Source organism: Epinephelus lanceolatus, chromosome 19 (genome assembly GCF_041903045.1).
Source record: "Epinephelus lanceolatus isolate andai-2023 chromosome 19, ASM4190304v1, whole genome shotgun sequence".
Taxonomy (NCBI): domain Eukaryota; kingdom Metazoa; phylum Chordata; class Actinopteri; order Perciformes; family Serranidae; genus Epinephelus; species Epinephelus lanceolatus.
This window is the reverse complement of record NC_135752.1, coordinates 33,795,952-33,822,819: the sequence shown is the minus strand read 5'-3', so window position 1 is coordinate 33,822,819 and position 26,868 is coordinate 33,795,952. Positions and strand designations below refer to the sequence as shown.

The 26,868-nt window shown below is 42.1% G+C and overlaps 1 protein-coding gene across 1 annotated transcript in view; it reads left to right on the top strand.

Moving 5' to 3' along the window:
• Window positions 1-26,868, top strand: part of cntfr (ciliary neurotrophic factor receptor) — a 357,541-nt gene that overhangs the window by 121,670 nt on the left and 209,003 nt on the right. The window contains exon 3 of the mRNA XM_033647215.2: window positions 15,012-15,093. Coding sequence (XP_033503106.1) covers window positions 15,012-15,093 — 82 coding nt within the window. The remainder of the gene's footprint in view (window positions 1-15,011; window positions 15,094-26,868) is intronic.

Below are 26,868 nucleotides of genomic sequence, written 5' to 3'. Positions count from 1 at the left end.
ACTCAGGCTTGCATTCACACTCGAACACACATACAAGTATCTTCCTCACAGGGACACGTACACACCGATACAGGGAGAAAATTTGTGTTCATCTTCTTGGTTCCTTGCTCTTTATGCGTCTCTCGCTCCGTCTTTCTTTTCTGTCTTTTTTTCCCACTTTCCATCTGTCCTTTTTGTCTCTCGCTACTTCACAGTCTCTTTTCTCAATCTCCCTCTCTTTCTGTTTGTCTTTCACACTCTCTTCACAACTTAAGGCCTTAATCACAGTTGTGTATGAGAGATCAATAACCTTGAGTTGGGAGAAAAAAGCACAATCAAATATTGTATCTCGAAATGATTCTTCTGTGCTAATATATTGGAGACAAACAATGAGGTGGATTCTCGGTTCACACTTACACTTTTTTACCTTTATTAGATAGTCCAGCCAAAGATAGATTTTAAAGCATAGAGGGGATGACCCACAGCTAAGGACCTAGCCTTTATACATGTGGGGCACACTCTACCAAGTGATTTACCTTGGCGCCCCAATTCCTCCGCTTTTGAATAAGTCCTGAATCAAACATCACCATCCTTGCATTCAAGATTGAAAAGGTGGTAGAATGCCAAGCAGAAAAGATTGAATACTAAGACACAGTTATTCAAAAAACTTGAATATCTGAATTTTATAAAATGGCTCAAAAAGGAGACACTAAGGTCCGCCTTGTGTGTTGTCAAGGTTACATTATCTTTTAGTAGTTTGGTTTTACATCCCCTTCTTTGGTTGTGTTTTTACAAAAGATCCAAGGTCTGAGTGCTATGTTTTGGTTCTTACAAAAACAAAAAATTAAAAAAGCAAAAAAAGCTCAAAAAGAAGAAGAGCACACATGTAGCCCCTATCCTCACACATACACAGATGTGTTAGCTGTGCTTGGGACAGCAGGAACTTGTATGTCCATACAACAGGTCTATATGTTTGAAAAACTCAACAGCAATGTATCTTTCAAGATATCATGTGCTGGTTACTCAACATAATCCATGGACCCTGTTCCTTTCCTTCCATTTAATGCCACTTCCATGTAGGCACATGGAAGGGCAGGGAGATTTGCTCTCTCCACCTTAGGCTTTCCATGTAGGCGCATGGAAGGGCAGGGAGGTTTGCTCTCTCCACCTTAGGCTTTCCATGTAGGCACATGGAAGGGCAGGGAGGTTTGCTCTCTCCACCTTAGGCTTTCCATGTAGGCGCATGGAAGGGCAGGGAGGGTTGCTCTCCCCGCTTTAGACTTTCCATGTAGGCACGTGAATGAGGCTTTCTGCGTAGGCCTAGGAAAGGCCAAATACAATACTGCAAATGGAAATGAAGTTTTCTTTGATGAAAGGTCCTGCCTGAAATGCGGTGTATTTGGTAGTTTCTTGCATTTTCACTGGCTAAAATCTTATGTCTCAATTTCCTTTATGGCGAGGTAACAGTTGTAACCACTGTGCCCTATTGCCCTGGCAGTGTGGAACAAGTCACCTCTGTAGCCCACTCCTCATGTGGGCTTGATGCTAGAATCTCAAGGCTACATTAGCTACACGGCTAGCATAACACTCAGAATTTCTGATTCTAAATTTCAGTCAAAATGCCAAACTTTCACGTTATATCTGTTTTAAATGTGAAACATTGCTTCTTTAATTCTGTTATCAGAGTTTAAATACTGTATCGTTGTGGTTTTTTTAACTGTCGGCCAGAAGAAGATTTTTTTTTCCTTCAAAAAATGGTCAGTAGTTCAATGAATTGGTAATGAATCTGATTATAGGCAGCCTAACCACATTTATGTGTTATTCTATTTCAGGTGATAAACTGTAGGTAGCAACAAGATCTGGTAGCAACATATACTTGTTACAAATGCTACTTTGAAGTGTTTACTAACAGAAAGCGATGTAGTTAACTGACAGTCAATAGTATTGAAGAAGAGAAAGGTAGGGCAGTGCATGTGTGTGTGTGTGTGTGTGCGCATTTCATCCACCGTGGGCAAGGCCTCAGCTCTGGTTCTGATTAACTCCCTGTAAAAACACCTCTGTTCAGAACATCACAGCCAGTACATCACACTCTCCATCATACACACACACACACACACACACACATGCTGCGCAGCTCCTGGAGGCTCCCTGTTCACAAAGGGGAGTCTACACCCATCATTCAAAGCCTTATAGACCTTAAGAATGCTGACACACACACACGCTCAATCACACACACAGACACACACACACACACACACCCATGGACACACAAAGTGCTCTGTTTTCTTAGCTTTGATACACTTATAGAGTTCAGAGGTGAGAGGGCTGGAGGTAACACCGTGTTTTCCCAGAGCTTTCTAACCACCTATATCTGCTTCAACACACACAAGGAGGTCCAGATGGCTGGGTGGAGACAAAAACACTCTCACACACACATATACACACACACACACACACACACACAGTCATGCTCCAATGCGAAAAGAATCCACACACAATCAGCACTCATACATGCACATCAGAGATCTGCTACCTGACATAAGCGCGGTGAGGCCCTGTGATTATGGGATTTCAGGTTGTGTTTAGGATGTTAATACACACACAGCATCAGCATCGAGCCAAGTTAATGACCCGGTCTACCATGTTTAATTATCTTGGCTTTGATGCTAATTCAAGACTGTGCAGAAATGCTACCCATAGATTATTCAACACAGTCTCTGCCCGGGATGAGCTCATACCACTGCCCCATGAGGTGCGCAGTTTGTGTACTGGCTACTTGTGTAAAACTAACACATGTTGGATACTGCGGTTATGTGATGGGGGACCTCCAGCAGCCCCACAGCAGCAGCCGTGTTGTAGGATGCAGGGTACATAGTAGCTGACGTGTTCAGGTCTTCTAAATCTCAGCCAGCTGAGAGCAGTCACATGTGATCAATGGCTGAATTTATCACCCTGAGCCAAGTGCTGTCATCCACATGCACATGCACAAGGGTGTGTGTTTGTGTATGTGTGTGTACGTGTGTGTTTATGGGCGCGACCCCTGCTACCTCTTGAGTCACAATTGACGTTGTCTTTAGCGAGCAATTATAGCCACAACGACTGCGAAAAAGGTCACAGCCGTCCGGCTATCCATGTGCCGCACCAAATGCCAACTGTGCACATCAGTGTGTGTGTCTGTGGTTATGCATATGTGTGTGTGCTGTACCCAAAATGCCAGCAGCCACACTATCAGACTTGACCCCCTCCCCTCTCCCCCGTCACCACCACCCACCTCAGGGCTTGTGGGTAATCTGCAGCAATTCTGCATGATTGATGAGAGAATTAGTGTTGCCAAGCAAAGAAAAGCATTATGGGAGTGAAGAAGTTGTATTATTGGATAGGGAGCGTGACATTAAAGTCTTCAGTGGCAACAGTTATGTGTGATTATGTGTTTGTGTATGCGCGGGAACGTGTGTGTTTGGTCAAAAAGGATCATCTGCAGGACAGTTATTGATGGATGAGGTGCCATAAACCCATTTTTCCCTGTTATTGTGGTCGTCTGGGTCACAGGCACAGTCATTAACATTTGAGCTAATTAATGCTCAAACCCTATGTGGATAAACACCTGTCAGCTGGTTTACAGTCACTGCTGAGGCTTAGGTAAATGTTGATTTTCTCCTTGAGCGTTAGCCTATAGAATTAATTCATGGCTTTTACATTAAATCTTAAAACAAGACGTTCACTTTTCATCACTTGAATAGGAATAAAGAAACTCATGCACACATCTCACTGACTGCTGGGACATTTGTTTACAATGTTTAGCTTTTTAATTTATATTTAAGTTGTGCTTCCCTCTGCAACACAGTCTCTCTGCAACCTCGTCACATATTGACGTTTGGTCATGGACTTTCCACATCCAGATATGATGTGAAAGGTACCCTGGGTGTGTTGGTTGTGTCAATTCTGCCTGTTACATGCATTATCTTCTTTCAAAATACACTTCTGTTTTACATACAGTCTCTTTCAAAATAAATGCACTACGTCGATACAACACCGCAAATTGACGAACGTGGTTGGGTTTGGAAAAAAGAACAGGGTGTGGCTTTATAATCTCATGGGAGGTGAACAGCGCTCTCCCAGGTGAAGGTTGGTGTTTGCTGGACCGATGAACCACAACTCCTACCCACCCACCCTACTCAGACTTTCGCTGCCTTACCTATCGTTCTTGTCCTGCTGAGTCTCCCCCTGATGCTGCTGGCCACCGTTAAAGTATAACGACGACCGCCTGTGCATCATGCCGACATTAAAAGACAGCTTTTTTTGTCGGTGTCTGGTGCCGCAAGTTACTGCCCAAGCGCCGGATTTCTATAAGTTCGGAGTGAGTTCGTGTTATACCTCTCCTGCGTTTATTAGTGGAGAGATTTTGTTTCTATTTCTTGCGGACACTTTTTGTCAAAGCTGATACCAGGTCACTGTTTTGCAAGTCACAAATAATAGTCTCACATTTTTGGCCTCAAGTCCCAAGTCAAGACTGACAATTCCTATGTCCTAAACTTTGAGTTTGGGGTCCTAAAGAAGACATAAAAGCTCCTTACCAAACATTATGCATTTTTCTAGCAGAGTAGCCTAATGCTTTCTTATGCTTTTTGGAATGTATATTTATTTATTAAAACATGTGTAGCCGAACATAAATCGTAAAGAAAGTTGTAATAACATTGTATTTTCATAAAGCATATAGCACCGTGGATAAAAGTGGATAATGGGATAAAGTTTCCACTTGCTGAGAATGAATAGCATTAACGTTAAATCGTGAGAGACTCGTTCTGAGAGAAAAGGATATTTATTTACATGTGCACACAAGTATGAGAAATGTAAAGTCATTGGTGATTAGACCCCATCGTGATGTCATCTATTTCAAAAGGGTAGTAAAGACAAAGTAGATTAGAGAACCCCACCCTGTGGAGTCTAGACGCTTGTGGTGGTGATAAAATGAATAGGGAGCTGAGGATCTGGATCTTGTCCTGGGCTCTGGATAAGGTGACTGGGGGTGGAGGAGGGCATGATGATTCCGCCTAAAATGACAGCTCACAGGAACAGAAAGGAGAACAGATTTAAAGTTTGGCAGCAGCAACATGAATGGCTGAAGGAGATCGTGGCAAAGTTTGACTGTCAGCTGATAGGTAGAATTGGTGGGAGTGCGATAGAGAGAGAATTGTGAATGGATATAGCATAAAGAAAGTCTTTCTGATTGAGCTTACCCTGAGCTTCATTTGATTCAGGAAATGAACTGTTTAGTGGCACACTTTTAGAATAGCATACCTTTTAATGTTTGGACTTGGAGGAAGGTATCAAGTATTTTCATGTCAAAAGGCTCAAGTCCAAATAAAGTCACAAGTCATTGGTGTTAAAGTACAAATCCAGTTACAAGTCAAGAATTTGTCTAAAGTCATCATATTTGTGACCAGAGTCCGACTTGAATCAAAGTCATGTGACTCCAATCCACACATCTGCCTTATGTCATTAGAAAAGAAAAAGTGAGACAGATGTTATCTTTGCTGTTTTTGTGCTTTACACCGTTACGATAAACATTATGAATCTTTGTGTGCCAAGAGTGCACTATTTCTCATTTTGGTTTCTGCTTTGCTTCTTCTGCTGTTAGATAATTCATCTAATCTCATGCAGGTGATAGTGCTAAAACCTCCATGTCTTGCCGCAGACGACAAAGTGACCTTTTTTAAATGAAATTTTGAGAAGTAGATAATAGGGCTTTTTCTTTATTTGGTGGCGGTATCACTGTGAACTGAAACTATGAAAAAAAAATCTGCTGACAAAATTGCTTGTCTATATTGCCTTGGAAAATCATTGCCCCAAGGTAGGACAAACATGTCAAAAGTAAGTCAGTTCATCAGTTTGTTGAGTTGTGCACAGAACAGGGGGTCTTATTTCTGTAGCGAGGATCCTTTTGATGTACAAGTGTACCCCCTGGACAGGATGCCTTACCTGAGAGTTTCAAGGTTTTACTTTTCATGATGATGAAATTAGAAAAATCTCCCTGAAAGTATCTGGAGTTGTTCACCCTTTCTCCTTGTCCTCTGCAAGTTTTCCTCATCATTCTCCAGTATTTGAGACATTGCCTTGACTTCTATCTTTCTATCTTTTAAACAACTTATGGATTTAAAGGGACCACCCCTTTTGGAGGCTCTATGTTTCAGATAAGTGTTATGTGTCTGCTTGTTTTCTACTCTCCCTGGCTGCTATATTAGGCGCTCATTCCTGTTTATATGCACAGTCCATTGCTCCAGATGGTGAGTTGTGCGGCTGTGAGTCAGTACATAAAGCAAGCAGGCAGAGAAAGGTGTGATTTTACAGACTTTTAACGTGCTCTATGGTGCCAGACACACTGGTTTCAGTGTCATAAAAACAGGCGACCTCCAATTACGTCCCAGCAGGATAATGCACCACTGTCTCAGCATCATATACACTTTAATTGCCTGCGCGAGCCATAAATCTCAATCCACTACACAATCGAAAGGCGTGACCGGGTAAGATAGTCTCCTACAACCTTTAAAAGTTAAATAATGGGTGTCGATTTTATGCTGTAAACATTTTGTTAGAGCAGGTGTCATTTTTCTTACATGAAGGATATCTCACTTTTGAAATTGTTCACACACAGTGTCCTGCTGATGGCTTTATCAAACTAAAAATGAAAGGACTGTCTGTCTGTTCTTTGATTTTCTCAACAACTGCTGATCTGATCGACTTCACACTTGGCAGGCGTATTGCTGAGGACCAAAGGAAGTGCAGTGTCGAGTGCGAGCTCTTTGGACATACAGGACTTATTTATTAGTAGTGCATTACTACTGCTAGAAGCACACACTAGTGTTAGAGGGGACCCCTATTAACTGTTACCCCACTGAACAGCATGCTGGGTACAGCTTAATCACTCACCCTTACTTGCTACAGAACATTCGAGAACCGTTGAAGAAAGAGAGACCATAAATGTTACAACTCAAACATTCAAAGATCAGTGACATAACTTTGGAAATGAATTCTCTTTCCATGAAGAGCCAGGCTTTGACTTCATTGAGGCTGAGTGGTTCTCGAGAAAGCTGCAGGCAGCAATACCAGAGGCCAAGCATCTGGCCAGTGCCCAACAGGCACGTCTGGAATGGGCACTGAACTAGTGAACAACAATTCAAGTCATCTGTTGTTAGCTTCTCCTGTACAGTTGATAGCTATGGTTGATGTTCCCGAGGGCTGTAAACTCGGCTCTTGTTATAAATCAGGGAGCTCATTTATTACTTAGAGGGATGCTTCTCTTTATTTACCCTGCAGAGACGTGTAATAAACTATTGTGTTTTTGGCAGCTTGCTGTCAGGGGGAATTTGGCCATTTTGTTTTTGAGAGAAAGAGACAAAGGCTGTTTATTCATAAGGACTCTGGACATTGTCCAGAGCATCAGGTCCCAGCATTGTCCAGTGTTCCTTTCACACATGTAGCACACAACAGGAGATTGTCCGTGTCAGAAGTGTTCTCACCTTCTGGAAATACTCCATTTGGTTTAGGCAAGGAATGGCACTAGAGCCTCTTGCCGTTCCTTGAATTTGTCTGACAGTTTCAGAATTGGCCCTCAAGTTCCCTCATCTAGTCATCTTTCCAGATAGACTTTTTTGATGGCATCAAAAGATAGAAACATAGTCATAACACCAACACTGTGAATTCTCTGGACAGTGACTACCCTATTCAGACATGAGCTCAATCGGACATTACATGGATTTTGTACTCAAGGAGCTTGCAGGGTAAAGTCGGTGTTGTTTTAAGGTTCGGTCTAACTGATTCGGACATTTGCATTCTCACATACAACTCCTTTGGCCAATATCTAGATCATTGGTTCCCAACTGGTGGGGCATGGTCCCAAAGTGTGTCATGGGCCCACTCTGACAAACAGACAACTACTTGACAGAGACAACAAACTAGCTTGACGACATGACTAAATGCAAGTATGATGCTAACTATATTAAACTGTGTGGATCTTGAACTAATGACGAAGGAGAAGTCTGCTAGTGGACACAACGTTTGTTATTTCAAGGGACAAACCAAAGAGTTTTCAATTACAAGAAAATTCTTCCAAGGGAACATCCTGTAATGGAAAACTTTTTGGTACCAGAGTGCCAGTGTTCCTGTATGATTTTTGACATTTCCCATTGTGAGAGTAAGAAGACCAAAGAGAGAAAGAGAAAAAAGAGAGTACATATGTGCATTTCTTTAAGAGAAGGATGCCTTCTATTTTCTCTCTCTCTCTCTCTCTCTCCCTCACACATACACACACACACACACACACTAGCCCGCCAAGTGTATTTCCCTTCTGGCTTTCCAATTTAAATGCAAATGTTCCCAAATCGGACTCCACAAAGAGGCAGAGGCAAAATCATTTGACGCAGCGATGAATTATATATTTTAATTAAGCAGCCAGAAGAATCACGCCTATTCAGCCCTTTCCCCTCCAATAAGAAATGAATAAATAAATATGGAAGAAGAAGAAGGAGAAGAAGAAGAAGGAGAAGAAGGGGAAGAAGAAGAAGAAGTAGAAGTAGAAGAAGAGTGGGAGGGTCAGGGGAGGGATGGATGGATAAAGGGAGGAGGGTTTGTATTGAGTTTGTGTGATTGCAGCGCTAACCGCCTGTGGGCTGTCATTATATGAGCGATCTAAAGCTGTCAGATTTCAAAACTGTATTGTTTGCTGATAGACGGGCTAAATACCCCCACAGTTTCAACCGCACACACACACTCACACACACACATATGCTCGAGTGTTCGCACCCGGAGAATTCCAAATGCATGCACACACACATCATTTGGATTTGGAAACCAGCATTTGAAGAGCAGAGATGGGGATTGTGATGCTCTGACAAGGGATGCAATTTTAATTTCACCCCCTGTCACTCTCCTCAATATCTGCTCAGATGAAATACATATGAGCTGCCAATCACTCACACATACGAATAGACACACAGGCGCTCGCACACACAATCTATCTCTCAATCATATGCATGCATGCATGCAAACTTTCCGTCACAATTGCAAGCGTTGGAAGTCACAGGTGCAAACACACGCTCTTATTTTAATGTCTTGAAAACTCTAAAAGAGGCTGTTTCCCTGGGAAGAGTTTCCAATACAAACACTCAGGCCTATTAAAAGAGGGAGAAGGATGCTGACATAAACAGGAGACTAAAATTATTCAGTATGATGTTTTGTTTTTTCCACCGCAGAGATTGTTTGCTTTTAAAGGAATTATTTTTCCTGGGACTGGGTAGGGCTGGGTATGGTTTAAAAATTCCAGTATCATTACCCTTAAAGTGATATTAATAGGAACAGAGAACTTCATTTGATATCTTACTCATTTTTTTTGCCCTGGGAACATGGGGCAGCTATCCACCCTTAAGTTTTCTCAATGCTTGATAAGATGTGTTATCGTGCTACTCGTATTCGACGCCACAGGCGTGTAGTATGGCCATACTTTTGATGATTGTCACTTGTCACTTGTCGCATTAAATGAAAGAAAGTTTGAGATGATTGGCTGTGAGCAAAACCATTTTTTTCCTTAGATCTGGGTACAAAATGGGTCAAACGCACACATCATTCGACTGGGGCAGTTTCGGATGTTAGGATTACTGTACTGCAATTTCTTTTGCCTCTTTATTTGTTCACCGTCGAATCCTCCTCTTTTGGAGAAATTGCTCACCCAAACGTTTTTTAAACGTATACACCTTTCATAAACACTGGACCAGCGTTTTAGGAGCCCAAATACGCCAACTTTTCAAACCGGGTCCGAGAGTGAAAAAATCTGAAGATGCCACCTTTGCGTTTCCGTATTTACAACACCGTACGCCTCTTTTCTGAAACGATAACGCTAATAATTTTGTAGATTTGTTATCAAGTGTGACCCTAAGTAGCAGCTCTACCTCGTCGTCAGTCCATAGAAAGTGGGCTCCTCTGGCATTTGTATTTTCCGCCATCTTCTTCTTCGTGTTTGTTTACATCGCACGAGTTTTATTCGCATGCTCTGTTTCTTATTCTGTTTTTGCTGTACTTTGTGGCAGCGTTGCAGCACCACTTACAGGCCTCATGTTTACGTGCACATGTCTTGAGATGATTCCGTGTTTATGGAAAACTTTTAAAAAACGAAATTGGTTCCGTCTTCGTGTGGATATGGGCAAATTTTCAGTCCGTGGTAAACACTGGCAGCCTCTCGTCTCCCATCTCGAAACAATGCAATGTATCCCATTAGACTAGAGTATGGAAGTATGACTGGAGAAAGATAAGTGTTGACTGTTTTGGGGGAGCCCTTCTGTCTGGAGTTTGCATGTTTTGTCCGTGACAGCGTGGGTTTTCTCCAGGTACTCCAGCTTCCTCCCACAGTCCAAAGACATGCAGGTTAATTGGTGACTCTAAATTGTCCGTAGGTGTGAATGTGAGTGTGAATGGTTGTCTGTCTCTATGTGTCAGCCTTGTGATAGTCTGGCGAATCTACAAAATATATTGTCAAGTTAGAATGAAAACCAATTAGCTTACACATCAATGTATAAGACATATTCATCCACATGTATTGTAATAGGGATGTTGTTCATTTGCAGAACAGAACATACTGTAACGTCACAGTTGGTTGAGGAATTCATAAACTGTACCGGTATCCATGGTGATGGTATTTCCCAGTTTACCTGTTTATGTATACCCCCATTCCCCTTTAATAGTAGTGGCTGAACGTGGAGAGACACTGCAGTGAAGTGGTTGTGGGACCATGACCATTTCCCACGGTAGAGGGAAGTAGAGCAGTCAGACATGTACACTTTGCAACATGGGCAGCAGTGGCAACCTTGTGGGCTCTTTGTTTTGTGTATGTGTGATTGAAAACAGCATTTGTTTTGATTTTTCATAATTAGAAATGCGTTTAATGTCACCATCTTAATGATTTCTAATGAAAATGACCTCCTAATTACTTTGTGTTGTCTTGACACGCAAAGAAAACCCCCCTCACACTTTATGTTATTTGAAAACCCCAGCATTAGCCTATTTAATATATGAATAACTGAGACGTAACGTTGGCACAATTAGCTCTGCAGTTTCAGAAAAAGTAACAAGCTGTTAACTGTAACAGTTTTTGTTTTTTGTATTAAGCGTTATTAGATATGACATTTATGAATACATTTCCCAGTATGCTTCATGTCTGACTGTTTTATTGCCTTCTGACATGTTAGTGGTGCGGTAAAAGCTTTTTCATGTTCTTGAACGTCACTCAGCAGCACTTGCAGATATGTTTCCTTCTTCCAGAGTTGCTTAAACACGGTGTAGTGGTGTTCATGTGCGACCTTAACAAAGAGAGACAGAGGGAATGAAGGGTATAATAGGAGGGTAGGAAACTGAAGGATACATACTTGCTGTACTTAAGAGGGCGAAGAAGACTCAGAGTGAAGTGGGAAAAGGAGAAGTGAATGAGTATCAAGAGTAGAAGGAGTAAGAGAGGGAAAAAATGGCGAGGCTAAACAAAGACCGAGAGGTAATTGGAGATGACAGTGGTTTGTAACAGCTGGAGTCTTGCATCAAAAAGAACAAGGAAATTCACTTTTCCTTTCTCTGCCTCTATTTAGAGCGCTCACTCTGTTCTCCACATGCAGACACACACACCTTACTCACCGGAAGTCTCAGCAGCAAGCAGACCCTCAGACAACCTTTGTTCAGCGAGGAGAGAAAGTTGGCTCTCTTACAGACAGAGGAGAGAGGAGATGGAGGGAGAGAGAGGCCACGTTTTAATGGGAGGAACCGGGTTCAAGCCCCCTTGTTGGCAGTCATCAGTCCTGCTCAAATGTCCTTGAACACGATAGGGAATCACTTTGAGCTCCAGTGGTGTACTTATGTTGTAGCTGAACCGTGTGTCTGACCTCTCACCTCCTAGTGGAAGCGTGGAAGCAATAAAGGCAGCTTCTCAATAGGCCTGGCTAATAAGGACAGCTTGTGCCTGTTGTCACCGCAAGGTCGCCTCGGAGACTAAAACCGAAACCTGTGCTCACTAACTGTATCGGCAGCCTGTCCTATAGCCTGAGAAGCTACACAAATGTTTAGGTGGATTAAAACATTTAAACACATAACTTCTAACCTGTTCATTCACAGATTTAAGGGAACATTTGATGTTTCTGGAAATGTGCTCAGGCTGCCAAGAGTTAAATGTGAGGATTAATACCACTCTAATGTCTGTGCAGTAAATCTGAAGCTTAGTGCTTGTTGCAACTGACATCTGGTTCAGACCATGAAATTGTCTTGCACATAACCGGCCCAAAAACCAATTTGGCATTATTGCACTTTGGTTTTTGTACGGATCGAACAAATACCATAATGTATTAAGTAGACACATTCTCACTCCGACCTCGTCACATATATTGACACTTGGTCATGGACTTTCCACGTCCAGATACAACGTGAAAGGTACCCTGGGTGTGTTGGTTGTTCACGTGCTGGGACGCCATGTCAAGTTCTGCCTGTTACATGCATTGTCTTCTTTCAAAATACACTTCTGTTTTCACAGGAAATTTACCATTTACAAACAGTCTCTTTCAAAATAAATGCACTACGTAAGTACAGCAACTCAAACTGACGTTATTTTTTCTTTCAACAACAATGGCATGTGGTTGGTGGGGTGTAGGAAAAAACAGGGTTTGGCTGTATAATCCTGTTGTCCCAGGTGAAAGTCAGTAGTTGTTGGACCCGTCCAGCACCCCTTCCTCCCGCCATACTCGGACTTTAGCTGCCTTAACTTTTGGTCTTGTCCCACTGCGTTTCCCCCTGATGCCGCTGAGCGCCGTTGAAATATAATGGCGACCAGCCGCGTATCATTCCAACGTTAAAGGATGGCTTTTTTGTCTGTGATGCTGCAAGTCACTGCACAAGCGCCAGATTTAGGGCCCGTCCCAATACCCCCCCCTTAGCCCTACCCCTTAGCCATATCCCTGCATTTGCGTGTTCCCGCGAGGCGTAGGGGTGTCCCAATTCTTTTTTGCGTGTAGGGGTAGGGGCATAACGAGGGGTAGTGGGTATGAAACTAGCCCTTCAGAGCGAGGGATTTCAGATGCTGACTTGCCAGTGAGGGGTAGACATCGCCAAGGCTACCACCGAGCGAGAGACGGGGAAAAAACATAGCTAACGTTACCATCGTCAGGTTGCTTGTTAGCTAGCTAGCTAGCTCGCACTATCTGGCGTCTGTCATCTGTCCTGTTCTGCAAAATTGTCAGACTTTTCACATTACGATAACACACCAGCTAGTATAACTATGCTGCCTCGTAATGTTAGCTGGTTAGTTAGCTATCTAGCTAGCAGAAGTCCCCTGTTGTCTGTCGTTCATCAAACGAAGCATGATGAATGTGGCAAATGCAATGGGTAGGATGAATGAGACTCCATTGTAGATGCCGCTTGGAAATGTAGATGGCTCGCAGCTTCCTGTTTAAAATAGTTACGTATGCGCGAACGTAAGCGGCGCGGTGAAGTAGTGAGTCGTGTCCCAATTCCTAGGGAAAGATTTCAACCCCTACCCCTTGTTGCTTCATTTTGAGGGCCAAGGGGTAGTGGGCAAGGGGGGCCTTAGACTTCGACTTCACTTCAAAATGAGACCAGGTTAATTAGAGGTGCTGTTAGATGGATTTTGTTAGCTTTGACTAGGGCCAGGCTGTTTCCCCCATTTCCAGCAAGTAGGTATAGCTGCAGGTGGAGCAGGTATGTGACCCGGCAATCAGCCACGTCTTTCCCATATACATACATCAAACGGTGCTCAGCCCCCTTCACCCCTTAGTCCAGAAGCATAGCCCTGAAGAACATGCTAAGGTAGAGTTTTTCTAGCTGTGAAGTATTGGGTTAAAAGAGAGGCAGTTAAGGTAAGGGTTAAGGTAATGGAAAATGGATAGGTAATGGAAATAATTGTTACTTTTGGCCCTTATATTTGTTCACTACAAGTCATGTTTCAGCAGGGTTCAAATAACCTTTGTGTTGGTGAGTTTGTCTTGTGGTGGTGGGCGAGGTTTGTAAGGGTGTGACATTTACACTCCAGTGGCTGCAACTATACATGTCTTTTTTCCAGTCTTTATGCTAAGCTAAGTTAGCCAGCTGGCTGATGGGAGCTTCATATTTACCATGCAGGCACAAGAGTGGCATTTTTATCTTGGCCAGAGAGCGAAATAAATGTTTCCCAAAAAGGGGAACTTTTCCTTTAACACGTGTCTGGCGTTTGGACAGAGCACTGACGTTTTCTGTTCTCATCTCACTCTCCAAAATAAAGCAAATTAATAAGTTTGCCGAACTGTTAAACTATTTCTCTGAAAGTCCAAAAAGGAATGCATGTTTAAAAAGCAATAAAATAAAGAAAGAAAGAGCGACGGACCAAACATGAAGAGACAAAAGCATGAAAGTATGAGAAAACAAAAGATGAGAGCGCCTTTCACCTCCAACTTACCTCCCTTTTTATGGACAACAAATACTTAAATGTTGAACTAAAGGTAATAAAGGTTTTATGTGAGGCAGCGATGAGGTGACGGGATGCCTGTGAAATGTTGTTGTTTTACATGAAAGCTATGTGTGTTTGTTTATTGTGTGCTATACCTTTAAGAGCTGCTGGCCCTAGCCCATCCCAGAGAGGATGGACCCATTAGGCTGATGAACAGAAATAAAGAGAGGGAGAGGGAGAGAGAGAGATGCACACATAAACGGAGAGAAGGAGGGAGAGACAAAGGTTATACAGTGAAAAGGATAACAACAGTGAGTAAAGAAGTAAAGGAGTAAGGGAGTTTGACGAGTAGGAAGGAGAGGATAGAGGAAAGGCCACTGAAGGCACCATAATAGTGAAAGCAGATCCTGAGAGAAGACAGGAAGCAGCTATCTCTCCATCTCTTACATGGTGTTGTAGGCGTCTATGGGTCTGTCAGTCAATCAGGACGACAGGCGGACGCACTCACTGGCCGGCTCTCTGTCTCTCGCACGCGCTCACACTGATGACTTTGCTGTGTGTGTGTCCACAGATGGCAAACCTTGTGACATCGTTGTGCTGTGTAGTTCTGGCCGCGGTGGTGGTAGCCTACGCTCAGAGACGCAGTCAGCTTGGTGAGTATGCAATTTTATCATCCTCTTCCTCATTAGACTTTACCTCTTCTCCGCCGAGGCCTGCGCTGCTTCGTCTTACGTCTCATCTGGACGCTGTGCTTTTCTCTTCCTCTCAACTTTCCTGTACTTTTCTAAACCTCTCTCAACTCTGTCCTACTCCGCTTAAATGATTTCACCTCTTCTGTGCTCAAATTGTCTCAAATGGTTTCTGATGAAGACTAGTCTGCATAAACTTGATTTTATGCTGCTCGAGATTTTGTAAAAAAGCTTGTTTTTATTTTGCTTTTGTTGTTATTTTAATTTAGTTGACCTCTTGTGGAGTTAGGGTAAGATGTACTGTGTGTGTCTGGGTGTTAGCTGTAATTTTGCTGTGTGTCATTTGACCAGTCTGAGCTCCAGTACCTGGTTATTACTGCGAGGTCAAAGGTGGAAATGTGCCTGCAAAGGTGGAAATCACTTTTCCTCAGAACCAGAGAAACAATACCTTACCAAATCAAATCGTCATACCTTGCCAGAAGACGCTAATATTTTCGCCTGCATTACCATGGCTACCTCCGTAACAAATACGGGTTCAACAAAGAAGCCAGTCAGGTCAACTGATGATCATGAGCGTGTTCCAAATGATTTGTGTGCTGAGGTTTTGAGGCAGAAAAGAGAATCTGAAAAGACCCACATAATGCAGCGACTGAGAGAGTTCACACAAGAAGCATAACCATAAATTAGACCGTGTGTGTGTATGTGTGTATTGAACAGGGGGAGTCAATTTGTCACTCGACTTTTAGTGAAGAGCGGCCGTGGCTTATTAGCCAATGAGCTCGGTCTGTTTAAGTCAGCTGACTCCAAGAAAGAGTCTAAGGAAGTCAATAAGTCCACAGTGACGCACATCACTGTGTCACGAGGGTCATACACACAGAGCACAGAGAGAGACAGAGGGAGAATTGAGGAGAAATGTCTTAGGAAATAGGAATGTTGTCTTTGGGGATTAGGTGAAAGCGGCAGAGAAGGTAAGAGAATGAGGGTGATGGAAAGAAAAACAAAAGAAAACGAGAAGTGGATGAAGACTGGAGGAAATTCAGAAGATGGAGAAAGGATAGAAGGCAAACGGAAACAGACAGAATGAGAGTCAGAAGGAATAACAATTGATGCCTGATGGAAAAACGTGCAGGATAAAACACTGGAAGGTGAAACTTTTTATTGAAACAGCCCGGTTGCCTGAAGAAATGTTGGCATTGTCTGTTTTTGCAAACCACAGATATGTTACATTTGTACTTTCATATACAGTACAGGCCAAAAGTTTGGACACACCTTCTCATTCAATGCGTTTTCTTTATTTTCATGACTATTTACATTGTAGATTCTCACTGAAGGCATCAAAACTACGAATGAACACATGTGGAGTTATGTACTTAACAAAAAAAGGTGAAATAACTGAAAACATGTTTTATATTCTAGTTTCTTCAAAATAGCCACCCTTTGCTCTGATTACTGCTTTGCACACTCTTGGCATTCTCTCCATGAGCTTCAAGAGGTAGTTTTGATGCCTTCAGTGAGAATCTACAATGTAAATAGTCATGAAAATAAAGAAAACGCATTGAATGAGAAGGTGTGTCCAGACTTTTGGCCTGTACTGTATGTCAACAAAGTGACGTAGCATATGAGCTGACATTGTCATTGGAAGATGGAGGAGACCATGGATGGCGTAACATCTAGGCAAACACCTGCCAAGCTGCAGACCACTGTTCCAGACCAACAAAGTGTGTCATCATTGGTTCTTCTGCAGCTGTTTAGCCACCCAACATGTTTTTTAGCAAGTGCTTACTGCATTTCCACCAGAGATAGTGCCTCAAAAAGTCGTTTTTACTGAGACATTGCTGTGTTTCCATCGGGGATAGTGCCACACAGGTTGGTTGTCTCTCTGCTTTCCTGCCAGGATAGTGCCATGAAAAGCAGTTGTTTTTTACATTGCTCCAGCAGGGATAATGTCATAGAAGCTAGCTACGTTACCTGCTGCGATAGTACCACAAGAAGTGGTTGTTTTTTTTACAAGACACTGATGCTTTTCCAGCAGGAATAGTTCCACAGAAGTTTGTTTTTTCAAGACTTTACCGAGACATCACTGTGTTTCCTGTCAGGATAGTGCCACGAAAAGAGGTTGTTTTTTTACCAAGACATTGCAGCATTTCCACCAGGAATAGTTCCACAGAAGTTGGTCGTTTTATCAAGACATCACTGCATTTCATGCCAAGGTAGTGCCAGGAAAAGCAGTTGATTTTTACTGAGCCAATAAACCATTTCCTAAGGAGATAGCGCCATAGAAGTTGGTTGTTTTTAACTGAGACATCACTGCGTTACCTAACAGGATAGTACCATGGAAAAGCAATTGTTTTTTTACCGAGACATCGCTGCTTATCCAGAGGGGATAATGCCACTGAAGTTAGTTGTTTTTACTGAGACATCGCTGTGTTTCCTGCTAAGATAATGTAACACTGAATTTATATTTTATTGGTAAAAGTTACTGTTCTCATTGTATTATTGTTCACTGGAGCAATATTGAAGTATTGCCTGTATTTTTATGGCATGTGTTAGTGTCCAGTGGGATTTGTTCCACAGAAGTTGGTCATTTTTTACTGAGACATCACTGTATTTCCAGCTGGGACAGTGCCACGATAAGTAGTTATTTTCCGAGACATTACTGTGTTTCCACCGGTGATAGTCCCACAGAAGTTGGTTGCTTTTTTACTGAGACATCAGTAAATTGCCATTGTGTGGCACTATCCCCTAAAGGGATAGTGCCACACAAGTTGGTTGTTTTTTTTTACTGAGACATCACTGCATTTCTACCAGAGATAGTGCCACAAAAAGCAATCTTCATTTCTGCGTTTCCTAAGGGGATAGTACTATAGAAGTTGGTTGTTTTAACTGTAACATCACTGCATTTCTTGCCAGGATAGTGCCAAAAAAAGTAATTGTTTTTTTACCAAGACATTGCTGCATTTCCACCGGGGATAGTGCCACAAAAGTAGCTGTTTTTTACCCAGACGACGCTCTATGTGGTTGTTTAATTATTTTTATTTTTACTGCATTTCTAGTTTTTGTTGTGCCACCAAAAAAGGATAATGAAAGCCAAACCATGACCTTTTCTACCTAAGTGGTTTTTATGTCTAAACGTGTTAACCACAGCATTAATGATACATAAAGAAATGTAAAGTTTTATTCATATCCACAATTTAATAATGCACAAATGTAACGAACCTGTGATTGGCTGAAATGTACAACATTTGGCGTTTGGGATGGTTTAAAAGGTGTTCTAATATAATTGTGTAACTACTTCAGTTCAGGAGCAGCTGTTTGCTACAACAGGATTTGATACCCCTTGTGTTATTTTGATACAGCCTATTTCTTTAAAGAAAAAAAATAATAACTTGACCATATATGTTGTCAAGATTTGTGTCAGTATAAGACGGAGCTGCATTTTACTGATCCATCTGTATCTATTTTTATTTTTTGTGCTGTGCAGAAAGGAAGTAAGGTAGAAAGAGCAAGCAAAATAAAGAGAGAATGAGGGGAAAGGGCAACACTTGAGGGAATAACAGATATGGATAGAATCAGGAATGAATAACATGAATCGAAGAAAGAGAGCTGTCAGCTCTGTCTTTGGGAAGAATTGTGTGCGTGTGTGCCTTTTTCTTCCTCCTGCTGCATAAAATAAACTGCCACATGCATACACACAACTCAAAAGCCTGTATATGTTATAAGATATCATTCCACATGTGCATAACAGTAATAGTATTACCAGTATGTACTGTTGCACCCAAAATCTTAAGCACACACATATACACACTCTTAAACTCACACAGAGAAGTACATACTGTATCCATCTGCCTGTCTTGGAAAGTGCCTTGTTTCTCTGACAAATTGCTAGCCAGTTTGATTGACAGGATTCCCTGGGGTAGGTCCCACTTGGCAGAGAGCGTGTATCACACACACACTCAGAGTAATGCACGTGCACACACATAGCCAGTACAGACAGATAGAAGGGGGATGAACTCTCTTTTTAGGTCTGACTCACTTTATACAAAACGCACATGCAGAGGAAGGCACACACTGCCTTTGTTTGTACTTCTGTGTGTGTATGTGTGTGTGTGTGAGACATGGAGTGTATAGGAAATCCGTTTGAGACTTCATAATTAATGACAGCGGTGCATCGCTGAACAGAGACAATGAGAAACAACAGTAGAAAACATCCACAGACCGAGTGAAACAAATAGATACAAGATCCACGTTTACAGAAGTCAATGTTGTCTTGAGGGAAACGGAGATGCAAAGACAAAGAGAGCCAGACAAGCAGGAGACAGACGCAGGGACAGGAGAGAAAGACGGACAGGGTGGAGTGAGACGGGGCAGGGAGAAAGGAGCGAGCATGGCAAGAGCTCAAACGAGAGGTAGAGATTTAGCATTAGATTGAAAACATTTATTAAGAAAACCCTTCTGGGAGCTGATTATAATTAAAAAAGCTGTTCGTTAAGTAAATGTTGGACACATTCCATGCTTTCAATCAAATATTAATTTAAAGATTTAAACAGTGATTGTAAAGTTAGCAATAATCAACGTAATTGGGTGCAGTGAGACTAAATATTAGCTTGCATTTTATTGCAGCGTCTTCAAATTGGATTCTCACACCGGAACAAAGTTTGTTTTACTTATATAAATACATTTTAAAAATCTGCTACAAGAATGAATCAGCAATTATTCATAGAAATTGCAATAATGCTACTTCTGGGACATGCGATTAGCCAAATATTTACTCTGCTAATGTGACTTTAAAAGACTATTTAGACCAGTGTTGCACCGTTTCTTCAGCTACAAGACTTGCCCCCCAAGTAGAGAAACTGTTTTTGTGAAACTAAGCAAAGTTCATCAAATGTGCCATTACCATTCAGCTTTTCTAATGTGATTCATGTTGACTCGAATGAAAAAAAAACCCTGAGACGGAAGCCCTAGCAACGGAAACGACAGTCCCTTAATGAAACATCACTTTTAACGACAGAGGGAAAAGAAAAATAATTGAAAGCTATGAACCCGCGGAGAGGAAGGGAGTGAGGCTCAGAGGTCATGCCAAATAAGCTTCCTTGAATATGGATGTGATTTGCGATTGCCGCTGAAAAATAGACGGTGCAAAGGGAGACGGGGAAGATGTTGGGTGGGTGGAAAAGACACGAGAAAGACATGAGAGAATACGGAACAGATGACAGATGAAGAGACTAAAGAGTGAGAGCGTGGGAGATGTGGAGTCAGAGGGGGGGCAGCGCTGATAATAGTCAGCTATTCAGACATTTTTTATGGTGTATTACTTATATATACACACATAATCCCTGTTATCCATATGAAACAGTAAAGCATTATCCTCAGAATACACAATGCTAACCAATGCAAACTGTCAACAAGAATTTCCAGGAATAGTGCAGATTTTAGCATCTCTGTTAACCGTGAATGAGGCATCTCGCTGCTGCTCTGAAGCAAGGTGCTGAATGTCAACCACTACCAGACGCTGTGTTCCTCTGCTGACCCTGACCTCTGAACCGCCTTGTGGTCAAGGAGGAGAAGGCGAAAAACCTCCCTTCAAGGATCACCAGCATCATTTTTATTCATCAGTATTAGATAGCAAGCAGATTGCACCGCCAGCAGAACAAAAGTTCATGAAAAATGCAACTTGTTTTTAATGCAGGCCCATAGGCAGTGTAGTCCCATGGTGACGAGGTGAGCAGCAGCAGTATTTGGTAGTTGGCAGGCATCGAGTAATCAGGGTAGGCATATTATTTGACATTGAACTGTCAAGGCAACATCATGGTAGCTGTTTTGCAAAAGTGTTTCAATTGCACTGCACTAAGTTGACAAAAAACATGTTTATAGCTTGTTTAAGCAGTACTTAGGATATTGAATTATAAATACAGTAATCGTCCGTCCATCCGTCCATCCGTCCATTTATTTTCCTATTCCAGCAAGCACTGGGCAAAAGGTGGTCCATACACCTTTATTGCGGGGTAACACATACTGTATAGACAAACACATTAGGGGTCCATGTCATTGGTCTGACATCCCATTAGTCCGACGGTCCGTGGTGCTGAATGGCTCCTGGCGGGCGTATTTCTACCTTGATGGTGCGCCGCGACCGGCTCTGGGTCAGCTGGGAAAGGCTTGAGGCGAAGCAGGCTCACGGCTTATGTGTTTGTCACTTTCTTTTTCATTTTAACCCACACCATGATCTTTTCCTAACCCTAACCAAGTGGTTTCTGTCCCTAAACCTAACCAGACCTTAACCACAGGGCATCATGATGATTTCGGAACAACGGGAGTTCGGAACGATGGGTTTAATATGGTCGGAACAATGGGCTGTCGGACCAATGGGCAGTTCCCCACATTAGAACACCTATGGAGCACGCTTGGATCCTAAAAACTAAGACCCAACCTTGGACCTGTCAAAATGATATTCACTTTAGTTGGGTTCACATGGTCCATGTATGACTACTCTAAGTGACCTCTGCTACTCATTACTATTTGGGTCATTACAGTCTCATTTCCACCAAGCGGTCTTATTGAGTTCGGTTCCATTGTGCGTTGTGGATGGTACCAATAGACCCGTTCCATACTGTCCCCATATTTCGTCACCCCTCCGTTGAAGTACTGGGCACACTGATCCAATACTAAAAAGTGGAGTTGGAAACACTGCAGTCCGTTGTTTGGTCAATAGCGAACCGTCACTTTTGCTCAGTGGTGAGTCGGGGCTGGTTTTGAAGGCTAAATAACGAAGGTTACAGTATTGTAACCCTAGTTCTATTAGCACAGGCAAAGCCCTCTACTGGAATCTTTCAGTCTAACTATTTGAGACCAAAGGAATCCATTAGAGAGCAGAGCCTGTGTCCCACTGTTCTTACCATGGCAAGTGTTTCATATGTCAGTAAACTATGAGGATGTTCTGCTACCCCTTTATTTTTACTTGTGAACATTGGTGTTCAAAGGCTACTGCTGGCAGCTACTGGCAACTTCCTGCATGTTACTCAATGCATGAGCTAACAAATGAATCAGTCGTCATCACACTTTAAATGTCAATATAACAACTTAGACATTCCATTTGATTTTAATGTATCTCTTGAATGACTTTTGCCTTCATCAGATCTTCAAAAAATATACATAGATTTTAACCAGATTTTGTGAAATGTATATTTTATTTCCTCACTTGGAGAAAAAAACCTGGCAGAGCATTGTTCCTGTGCGCTCCGGCAGCACTACACCCCTGCCCTTGCTCTGCAAAGGCCTCCATGAACAAACCTGCTATTGTAAAATATCCCATAAAGAGACACTCTCACTCCAGCCTGTTCATTTTAGTTCTGTGAACAACCCCGTTCTGTGGTTAATAAACGAAATGAAGACATTCTGCATCACTAGTGAAGAGGAAATACACAGAGAGCTGGACTGAGCAGTGAGTAACAACCCTGCCTACATTTAAGAGAAGTGTCTGTCGTGGAAATTCAAAACAGATCTAGGGTGAAGGTACATGTCTGCATGGGTTACATATATTTCTAAAGGTACTATACTTAAAGTATCTGGTTGAATCACAGCCTGTGTTGCTGCCAGTGTTGGTGTTCTCCTTGTTTTGTGTGAGTCCAGGTCAACCTCATTTGTAAGTCTAATTTGGTCTATTTCAGACCAGCTCTGAGTGTCCTTAGGTCCCTTTGTTTGCTATTTATAGCTTTGCGTAGGTTTCCCCTGGTTTCAAATCAGGTCCAACATTTAAGACCTGTGAAGACGTCTCAAGTATTTTTGCACTCATGGCCAAATAAAGCACTCAAAAAGCCCAGGTAACCAAGCTACACCCATGAGGTGAGTGCTTTATTTGGTGCTTGATGACTAAATGACTGCCTAACCAACAGCTACTTGGGCAGTGAAAGAACAGAGTCCCTTTAGAAATTAAAGATTACTCTGGATGTGTCTTCCAGATTATTCCATGCCCCTGGTGATACAATCACTGCAGACTGATCACATGGCCCAAAGAAGCTTTATTTTCTTACACTATTTGTCTTAATCTCTTTTAGCCTCTCTTTGAATCTTTTATACTCTCTCCGTTTTCCCCCGATTCCTTCTTCATCCGTCTCTCTCTGTTTCTCTCTATCTCATTCGTATCCTGAGATGTACCAGAAAGTCCTAGCCAAAGCAATACAGTGTCATTAACAGGGTGCCTTACACGGTAAATACTAAGAACAAGCACAACATGAATGCCAATGAGCAAAGTACGAGAGCGTTCAGTGGTCGAGGAGGAGAACAAAGGGAAATTAGGCACAGAATGAGGAAAATGTGCTGCAATTGAGATTGTTTTCTTTGAGTGAATTTTCTGTTTTGTTTTTTTATGACCGCCACCACCACTACCACTGTCTCGGCTTTCCAGTGTGAGTGTGTGTCTGAGAGAGAGTGTGTGAATGTGGTGACATCATGCTGTTGACTGAGAGAGTATGTTATTTATGGGAGTCCATATCCTGATTGAGAGACAAACATCTTCACTCATAATCATTCCCTCCATCTCTCTCTGTCTCCCTCCCTCCCTCTATGCCTTTATGCCTCTCTGTTTCCCCTCCCTCCGCCCGTCTCACTTCTCCCTGCCTCCACTTCGATGTCCACATCCACACTTGTCACCCTCTCCCTTTCCCTTCATATCTACCATCCTCCCCTCTCTAGTTTCTTTATATCATTTCCTCTCTCTGAATCTTTTTTCCCCCCTTTACTCTGTTCATGTCTCCATCTCCTCCTCTCCCATCTCTCAATCCATCACCCGAGCGGTCAACAGCCAAATTTATTGCCCATGACATCATTTGCTGCTGACGCCACACCGCCGTCACTAAATGTTTTTGTGCGATCCATCTCTGCGCTTTGCTGAGCTTCTTTACCTCACACTGATTCCATCTAATTATTATGGACAGGGGAGCGATATGGGGGAAGAGAGGCAGAGATCAGGAAACAGAACGGCGGAGGGAAAAGGGAGCGAATGAGAGACAGCGGGAGAGTAGGAGGTTAACTCTCGCACTAATTCCATGGTATTACAGCTGTCAAAGCTGTATTTATTTCTCGAGCATTCGACACATGCTGCTGTGACTTTCCAGCACGATTGGGCGTACACTTTGCTCCGCTGCAGCCCCTATTTATTCACGCCCTTGTGAATAGATCATGTTAAATTCTCAAATTGAATTAATACTTGCGATTTTTTAACCCGGCCACAGTCACAGCCGATCTAATTCACGTGCATGTGAAGATGCTCCTATAGTCGGATGCAATTAGCAGTAATTGCTACAGAAATCCAAAAGTATTTAGTATATACATATAGTAAGATATTATAGAATCTGTTCAGGTAATTATCTTTTCATAACCCGGTCTCTAGATGTCAACAATGTGAGTATTTATCTATCGTGTAGCTTATAGTCTGAATATAAATGGGGGATATCATGCAGGCATGGAAAGTAGCTACTGTAATTGCAGGGGCTACTGTAATTATGTTGCTTTCATGTCCTTACACTGAAGCAGGGTTTGCGAGTATTGTAATTCCAAAGTGGCCGGCTTTGACTCAGTGGGGAGGATTCTTCATTTAGGTTTGCTGTGCAAGTGATTTTCATAATAACAGAGAAGAAATGGAACAAAAAAGAGAAGCAAAGAAATATTTCAAGACCGTGCTCAGAAGGCGTAAGTACAGACAAGTAAAGTCAGTGCAAGTAAGAAAAAGTTATTGGGTTTTGATGGCAATCCAATGAGAGATGTTGGACTATAACTTTTCCCCCACCCGACTACATTCCCAACATGCCGTCCAAACCTAAAGGCCTTATGATGAAAGCTCTCGCAACATTAACTGCTGTTTGTGATTTGTGTATCTCTGCACTGTGAGAAACAAAAGACAAATCTAGACAACTAAATGTAATCAATTATTCATGAAATGTAACCACTCTCTGATCTGTCATCAGAGAAAACAGACAGCTGCTGTAAATAAGTAAATAAGCACAAAGATTGATGTGTGTGTGTGTGTGTGCAGTGTGTCTGTCTTGTATGTCTTGTATGTGTAAGCCATGTATGTGCCGGCAGGGAACTTTGATAGCGCTCATTATCCTGAGTAGCACTCAGTGTAATCAGTGTTCCCTGTTTGGCTCGCTGTTTGTATTAAATTCAAGATGGAGCTCAACCAATTGATTGACTGACTGGATTGGCAGATGGATTACAGTCAGACTGACTGGATGACTGGCAGGGAGGCGAAGTGAAGCAGTACTAATCCCATTCAGTCATGGCTTTGAAGTGCAAGAAAAAAAGGAGCATGTTTTTTTTTTTTGTCCATAAAAAGAAGCAAAAACAAAAGAGAAGCATAAACCTCCCCAAATAATAACACCTTCAAAGTGAAAGGAAAAATGCAGAAAATAAAATCACATTTATAAAACTTATCACAGAACAGAAATTGTGTTTATATGCAAATGTGAAATATTTATTTTTGTATACTTTTTTATCATTTGTTCAGTACAGTGTGCCTCAAATATTCCAAAAAATTATTACTGAGTTTGTTTGGAACATAGTGTTCACATTTCTTTAGAGATACACCGGTCCAACTTTTTCAGTCCTGATATCCTTACCAATACAAAGGGTTGGGTGTGAGTACCAATCTGTTACAAGTTTTAAATTAATAAGCTGTATGTCTCACTGTAATGACTGACATGAATGTGATCATATTTTTATGTAAAAGGCAATGTCAGGCTTGATTTAAACTTTGCTTTACCCCAAACAGTGCTTCTGGAGGTGCTTGATAAAGTTGGTTGTGTTACATTCACCCACCCTTCGAAACATTGGCTTTCCCCAAAGTCACTGCAATGCGGCACTTGGGCAGTGACTTGACACTGATGACAAAAGCCATCTTTTAGTTTAACAGCACTCGGCAGCGTCAGGCTAAAATTCGGAGGGACAAGAATGAACGAGTTAAAGTGGCGAAAGTCCGAGTGAGGCAAGTGGGATTGGTGGAAGATGGGTCCAACAAAAAATGACTTTCATCTGGTGGAGTGTTTGCATCCTATGAGATAATAAAGCCAAACCCTGTTCTTTAATCCTAAAACCAACCACGTTTGTTTGTTGTTGAAGAAAAAAAAAAGTCAATTCACGGCGTTGTCCCGACGTAGTGCGTTTATTTTTTAAGAGACTATCTGTAAACGGTAAATTTCCCGTGAAAACCAAATTGTACCTTGAACAAAGATAATGCATGTAACAGGCAGAACTTGGCACGACGTCCCAGAACGTCAAGAACCAACACACCCAGGGTACCTTGCATGTCGTATCTGGACGTGGAAGGTCCATGACCAAACGTTGATATATGATGACTTTGGAGTGAGAATGTGTTGGCTTTGCAGATATTGCAAGTAGATGTAAAACTGTGTGAAACACCTCAAACTGCTTCTTCAGCTATGCAGTCTACTGACATGATTCTGACGCATGATGTAGGAGGTGCACGTGTATTCAGACGCAAACATTGAATTGGATTTAATAGATCAACCCCATTGTCGCCAATACCTGATCCAGCCATTTGAGTCAGCATTGGCCCTACACCTGATATAAGTATTGGATCGATTCATCCCTACTTTTGACCAGGGTACAGATAATTGTAATTAAATATGTTGTGTTTTAACAAGGTGATAAATTAATACCATTATTGAAAACCAATGCAACCCAAAACATTTCATTTTATCCTTGATACCCCCATGCTGATTT